The following is a 7,573-nucleotide window of genomic DNA, read 5'->3' on the forward strand; positions in this document are numbered from 1 at the left end:
CCCTTATTGTTTTATCACTCCATCAAGGTGATACTGCAGTGTCTCATAATCAGTAATATATTTTAGTTTCATATATTCCTGTAGCAATATAAGAATCCTTTTTTTCTGAGATGGGTAGCTGAGGCCCACACATAATGGCTTGTACAAAGTAGTGCAGAGATAATTTGATGTGGTAAAGCAGGGAATTTAATTTATTTATATCCAGTTGAAACTACAGCTGTAACCTATGGCCCATCCTTCCTTTCCCTTATTTTTTATCCCAGTTTCTCTATTATTATCTGAAAATGTACTTCTATACTTAAATTGCTGCAAGCATGTAGAAACTCTTTATTTGTTGACTGTGGTTTTAAATATGATTTAAACTAAACTGAAGTAATTATTAGGCTGTTACAACACAAATGTGATTGCACTGATTCATCAAAAGTTGTGTAAAGTGATCAAACAGCTGGTTTTCCATCCTCTTAATGTTCACATTTATGAATTGACAAGAGAAGCATATCTCATGTTCATCAACCCTTGACCAGTAGGAAGTGGATTGGAATTGAAAGTGTTTAACATGTGGCAAAAACAATTTCAGAGCAATAAGAGTATTTGCTTATTTTTGAACTGATTTACATTTGAACTGGTAACATGGAGAGTAAGCTTTTTAAGCTAGCTGTTACCTAATGTTTTGGACCAGCTACACCACCATCAGCCTTGAAAATAAATTCTAGTACATTATGTGTTATCAGACTTTTACTTAAAAGTAGTTTGTTGAATGTTGTTTGGAGATTGGTTACATTGGGCTTCCTGGCATAAGACATTTCTCCAAGTCACTTGTTAACACTGCGTTGTTAAAGGACAGTCAGCGTTAAGAGCACCGTGATGTAGAGTGAATTAGTGATCTAGATCAATCTGCAGTGTCTTAACAGTGCTCAGAAGGATACAGGGAGTTAGGAGGTGCATGTTAATGGGAGAACCTGGCTACTAGGGATATTTCCTTCTTATCCAGACTGTCTGTAGCTGTATGTGGCATGACATGTTTGTATCTCCTCTATATCTATTTTTAAAATGTATTTAATTTAATTTAGGATGCCTTTTGTCTATCCTGTAAATACCTAACACTTCTGAAAAGCAACTCCTGCATGTGATGATAATTTAAAATCAGTGTGTTTTTCTAGGAAATTTTTATGCTTATCTCTAAATCTTGTAGTAGTGTTTCTGTTGTAGTATATTTTTGAGAGGCAGCAAGTGCTCTGGACTAACTACCATAAGGTGCTTTTATATAATCTGTAATAATCCCAGATTGAGTTCTCTTGGTTTCTTATGATTTTTAACTTATGTTCCCTCCCTCCCCATCTCTGAACACACAGCACAGTATTCATTGACATTGCTAAGGAAACAACATGGTATAAAACATGGGATCTACTTTCAAGGCAAGAGTGTTTTCATATCAGGGAAGAACAGAAAATCTTGTTTCCAAGTCCTTTTAATAGTGAAGTCAACACTGAATAGGAAACAATCTGTTCTTGGGGGGTGGGGGACTGGGGTGGAGAGGGGAAGGAATGATCTGTGATTGTTTCCACTTCTCTTTCAAATCTTTTTTATCTGTCCACTAGTACGTGAGGTTGCATGTCCTTCAGTCTATTGCAAGTCAGAACTAAGAGCTGTTTCCTGATAGCCACCACAGTTACAATGCAGGTCCATCATTTTATCTGATCATTATTTTTAGGAGTAAAATTAAATAATTGATACAGCAATGCCTGTTGAAGTTCACCTTTTTCAGGGTGTATATCTCTGTACATAAAACCTTGCAGAGGATGCTCAGTTTCTCTGTCAGAATGAGTCACTCACAGATATATACTTGTAAGAATTCTGGGGATTGTGTGTCTATGTGTATCTTCAGCTTTGTGACCAGTTTTTATTTGTGTTATGGAAACATGATGTCTGTTTGTAGGATGGAGCAGGTGTTGCTTAGGTAGGTATAGAACAGCATCTTGATGATCCGTCTTTCATTTATAAATCCTTGTTTTCAGTGCTTAAAAGTCATGGATATAAAAACCAACATGCAAATGAAATGTGTAGTCTTAAAGTGAACAATAATTACAGTTAATTAAGCAATGATTATAGTTAATTAAGCTTAAAATTCATTCCTTGTCTCTGTATGATAGCAGAAGGCTAAAGTTAGTTCATGAGCTGTCAGTACATTTTTGATAAAGATGCTTTACACACTTGCGGGCTGCAAAAGCATGATAAGTGCTGGATTAGATAGCAAATTATCCCTTTAAAAAAGGCTATGTGCAGGTTTCTTTTCGTTCACACAACAGTGAAACATTTTCATGAAGAAGCCTTTCCAATCGCTTTCCAATATGTGTGATAAAGCTCATTAAGCATATAATGGTATGATGAACTATATACAGCTTTGAAGCTATCATAAATGCTTGCCGTGTTAGAAATCTGCAGATGATAAAACTGATTTACTTTTTTCAATTTCCACAGATATGTATTTCTTACTGCTTTCTTCCCCACAAGAATACTTCAAGGGATATACAGTGAGCTGTGTAAGGGAGAAATAATTCTCTTTAACATTGCATGTCCCATTGTTGAATCTTGAAAGGCTCCACATCCTGCCGCATCAGTTGACTGGGAGATTATTGCTCCAGCCCATCAAGGAGTTTTTTTCTCTTTATTTTTCTCTCTCAGCAGGAATTTTTGGAGAAGCAGATATAAGTTGTGGTCCAATGGTTATGGCTGAACTGGAATCGCAGCCAGTTTTAAATCCTGTCCTGCAAGCAGCCCGACCAAGCTGCAGAGTGACATCTCTCTCAGAGGATCTGTCCCAGGTAAACTCAAAGGATCTTTTCTGTGACTATTCAGAAAGCACAAACTGAAACCTAGGAAAATAAATTTTCCTGTTTCACTGTGGTGACTGACATCACAGAACTGGTGACACATTCAGTTGCAAAACTGAAGTCAAAGGTAGATGGGTGTAATAAAAATGAATGTGTTTGCTGTGACTGAATCCTTACGATATGCTTTCTGTTAGGCTCAGACCTTCCTTTTTACCTTTTCTGCACTTCTTCAGAGCTTCACTGGTCTCACAGGATCTAATACTTACTCTACATACTCAGTTCAGATGGGGCATTCCAATGTTTTAGTGGCACAGTGCTTCAAATCCAGAAGAATAACATGATGGATGTACAGGAGAGGAAGCAACAGTAGAGGTTTGGCCTCACAGATTGTAACCCACTGATTCAGCATTTCAGGCGCTTCATTTGTCCTAGTAGGGGCAGGGTTGGAAAGGCAGTAATGATGTACCTCAAAATACTTGAAAGTAGAGGAAGATCCTATTGATCTCTGCTTGAAAGCTTTAGACTTAATCTGTTGCTACTTTATTAGTATGTGCTGTTACCTAGAGATGATGGTTTACTTGCTGACTAAAGATAAATTCAAATAGCAAGTTGCAAAACGTAAAAATTAAAGTGACAGACTGCTCTTTAATATGTTAAACTTCACAGTGTGTTTGAAAGTGATAATGTACTTGCCATGGTTGCTGTGTTTGTTGATGCATTCTATCCTTCCCTGATGTTCTATATTAAAAATAACCTATAGTATCTTATATTGACATGTCTTGGTTTTCCATTTTTGAGCCTTGGTGTGTATCATGCCATTGGTGCCTGAGCAGTTCTTAAATATGTCATCTGAAGTGATGTGTTGCACCTTCAAAGCGGGTTTTAAATGTTATACCTCTTTCACTTTGAGATCACCAAACATATTATTTCTTGGAAAGGTTGTTCACAGGCAAGACTGGATTCTGTTAAACCGCTGAGTTTGTTGGGGTGAAGCTCACATCCTTGTTATCATTTCACTAGCTAAAAGTAAAAGGGGCAGAAAGGGTAAATATTTTTCCTTGGTTTAGCACCACAAGCTGTGATAAAGAAGACAGTGATACTGGCATCTCATGTGCTGGAGAATTAGCTGATGGGATTAGGATTGACTTTTGTCTGCCTGGGTACAGGCAACTGATCACGTATCATGTAATATTACCCATGTGCATAGTCTTACCTATGCAAGAAATGTAAGGTGATCTGACATCGTGTCTTTCATAGAAAATATACAGATAGTTATATATTGTCTTTAGAAACTTTATCTTGCATCTGAACCATTAGCGTGGGGGGTTTTGCCTGCTGATATGTAAAACTCACCCTCCCTCCAAACCAAACCAACAAACCCCCAAACTTTGTGTGTCTGGTTTTGTTTGTTCTGTTTTTTTCCCCAAAACAAAATAATCTCTTCCTGTATGTAGGTGTTCCTGATATAAGACTAAATCACTGTTTCTCATGGGCTAACTTTTTAGCTTTTCTGTGACATGACCACACCTATAAGTGATAACCACAGTAAACTTCTGTCCTGGATGGGGCAAAGCTACGCTCCACAAGAACCCCTACTAGATCTGTACATCCTTCTCTGGAAAAAAAACCCTGTACCAAATGATTTGAAAGCTTCTTCTGGCAAGCATCTGCCACATAATAATGATGAACCTTTCCCTTAGTTTCAGTTAGGGATGGCATCTGTATTCAGACCTACGGCTGGATCTGCTTTGTCACCTGCCTGTAGGAAACAGATTTGCTGGTAACCTTAGATCAGCTAAGAGAGCAGGAGATACTCAGGCTTTCAGAAAGATTCATTCCATGCGATGTGTAAGGTGATAATCACTTTAAATTTCTTAAAAGATTTCCTCCCAAGTTAGTCACTCTCACATCAATTGTTTCACTTCTTGGTTTTCATCTCTAGGCATTTGCCTTCATTGAAATGAAACTGCCAGCGATGTACAAAGCCAGAAGATTAATCTATTTAGGAGCACAACTAAGCTTTTCACAATGTATGCTGAGAGACCTGGGAAAATACATTGTATTTCAGATGGTGTCCAGCTGGCCGTTGAGTTTGGTAGAATTTCCTTCTGATTAACCTGGAAACGATCCTCCTGTATGTTGGGGTTTGTTATGGCAAAGTTTGGGTGGTTCCTGTAGTCTGTCTGAACAGGATCATCATTTCAGCGAGGTTGTGGGCAGCAATGTGGAACTGCCATATATGTAACACTTGTTTGCTTCCTGGCACTGGTGTGTAGATCAGATTTTGACCAACAGAAAGAGCGTTGTCTTTTCATGTAGGGCGGGACCAAATGTCTTTTAGCCATAAAGAGTGAAGTCTGTGTAGTCACTCACTCCAAAACAAATGGCTTAAGTCATACAGGAATTTTCTTACCTACACAAATTCCTTGGCTGCTCCTCCATTTCTGGTATTGGATTGTTTTTGAGATTTATATATGCTTTTAGCCACTGTTAGACAGAATGCCAGACTAAATGCATCTTCATTTTGACCCCTTCTGTCCATTCTTGTGCAATAATATAGGAATTGACTGTTTGTGGCCACTTTGACCCTGTGCTCTTAGCTTTAAGCAGCAAGAGAATGACTAGGAGGAAGCTGGGCTTTTCCTATTCTAAATAAATAATTTTGATCATGGGAGGGACATGAACATGGAAGTCATATTTATGTGGCTAAATCTTTCAAAGATAATAAATCTAAATCATTTGAAGTCCCAAATGCATGGTTAAGATCTTAGAAAACCAGTTAGCTGCAAAATATTTTCATAAAGTTCTTATATAAGTATGAATGTTTTTATACAATCAGCATTTTTTAAGTGGGATTGTCATTTTGGTATTCTCATTAGCTTTCATTTTTAGCATTTCAAAATATTTTTTTTTACTCTTCAGAAAAGTGTAATTGTAGGTTATGAATCTATGCATTATCTCTCAGCCTCTGTTACCTCAGTTCAGTTTAAACTGGTTTTGGTTTGTCGTGTTAAAAATCCAAAACAAAAAACCACTTCACATGAGCTTGTGCCTATACTGTTATGCTGCTTACATTTAATGATTTGTCACATTGATGGCCTTCTATCACTTTTCCACAATCCTTCCTGCTTTCAGAAGATCTCAGCTCTTTCATATTTTGTCAGCTTTGAATGATGAACAGAGTTGGTCAATGTTGTGGTCTGTGGAGGTGTCCAACTTAGTGCCAGTCCTAACAGAGTGCCTTGTGGAGATGCTAGCTTGATCTCAGGTACATGCATATTCTTTTGTCAGCTTATGTGCATCACTGTGCTATTGAGGTGCTGATGCTTGTTAGAGATGACATGCTATCTACTAGTGTAGCCCTCTCCACTTTCTTTACTGGGGAGTATAAAAAAATCCATGCAGCCATTGAGGAAAAGGCAGTGACTGAATGGCTTGTCTTTTTGTTCCTTCTCATTTTTTCCACACTGGCTTAAATGATCATTAAGTACATGAAAAGCAATATTATCACTGTTGAGATTCCAGTTATCATAGCTGAAAGAAATGGGAAGCCTTAATTGCATAGTTGTCACCATGCTTATTGTTTGCCAGACATAACATTTTTCTGCTTTTCATTTATGTTTTTGCCTGTTTGTTTCACTTGTGGCCTCCTGGAGGGTTTCTCTTGACAGAACTTTTCTACCTTTTTAGCTTTTGGGGAGCAAAATACCACCGGTACTTTGTCATTAGGTCTTCAAGAGAAAACCTGTGCCATTGCTTCTCAGGGCATATAATTTTCCCAGAAGTCATAGAGAAATTGTATCTGTAGGGTCCAAATGCTGTGTGATACGCAAACATTTATGATCTTACTCATGTTCCTCCTCCTTTCAGAATCTTCATTTAAAAACTTATATTAATCTATGGAATCAACAGAATAACTAATGAAATCAAATTTGTCTGCCTTGAAGAATGCTGAAGTCTTCTAGGACTCCATGAGTCAGTTTTGCACTGCTTATGTTTCCTGTCCACATGTAGTGGAATGTCCTTGGGCCACAATTCCTGTTCCATTTAACTCATAAGATAACAAACTTACTTAACAAATGTGCTGTCTCCCTTTCTAACATGCAGAGCATTTGTTGTTTCTAAGAAAATCTTTATAGGCATTGCTGCAGAACTGGGTCCCGAAGAGCATTTCAGGAAAAGTGGAAAATGTTTTTTAAAAACATGGTCAAGGAAATAAATTTTATACTTGGCAAAGTTCTCCAGCCTGTGTGCTGACGTTTTTCTTTTTGTTTTCCCTTTCAACTTTCTCTTTTTACTGAGAAGGATAATACTTACAGAGGAGTTTTGGGTATTGAAGAAAGACAGGGAAATCTTATGTTCTTTCTGCCACATGCTTTGAGTAAAAATTGAGGGGTCTCCTGTGTCTTCAGGTCTAAATGGCGCTTTGCCATACCTACTGCTCCCAGGATGTTTGTCTAGAGGAAGTAGCACTGAACTACGCTAATTCAGATCCAAATTCTTTTGAAGTCGAAAGGAAGGAGAACAAGTGCATATCCTTTTATGAATCTTTAAAAACCTCTTTGGATGTTTCTTGAAGCGCCACATAATTTTACTGTGCTTTTACATCAAAAGTCAGATTTGTAATGTGATTTTAATGTATGATATACAGGAGGAAAGCCGAGGGGCTGCACAAGTTGAGACTGTGAGACCTCGAGTTATTCATGTGAGAAGGAAGTCTGAAGAGATGCAGCAAGAAGGTA

The 7,573-nt window shown here is 37.8% G+C and overlaps 1 protein-coding gene across 10 annotated transcripts in view; it reads left to right on the forward strand.

Moving 5' to 3' along the window:
• KIAA0586 overlaps positions 1–7,573 on the forward strand; it is a 73,573-nt gene that overhangs the window by 41,827 nt on the left and 24,173 nt on the right. For 7 of the 10 annotated variants that reach the window (XR_013929286.1, XM_080394455.1, XM_080394451.1 and 4 more), the window contains 2 exons: positions 2,683–2,822; positions 7,483–7,570. Coding sequence is in view for 7 of the 10 variants with exons in the window: in XM_080394455.1 (XP_080250581.1) it covers positions 2,683–2,822; positions 7,483–7,570 (228 nt within the window). In the remaining 3 variants the exon portion in view is untranslated. Of the gene's footprint in view, positions 1–2,478; positions 2,541–2,682; positions 2,823–7,482; positions 7,571–7,573 lie in introns of those variants that run through there. The other 3 variants (XR_013929287.1, XM_080394453.1, XR_013929288.1) reach the window with 2 other exon arrangements.

This window comes from Falco punctatus, assembly GCF_963210335.1.
Source record: "Falco punctatus genome assembly, chromosome: 7".
NCBI lineage: Eukaryota > Metazoa > Chordata > Aves > Falconiformes > Falconidae > Falco > Falco punctatus.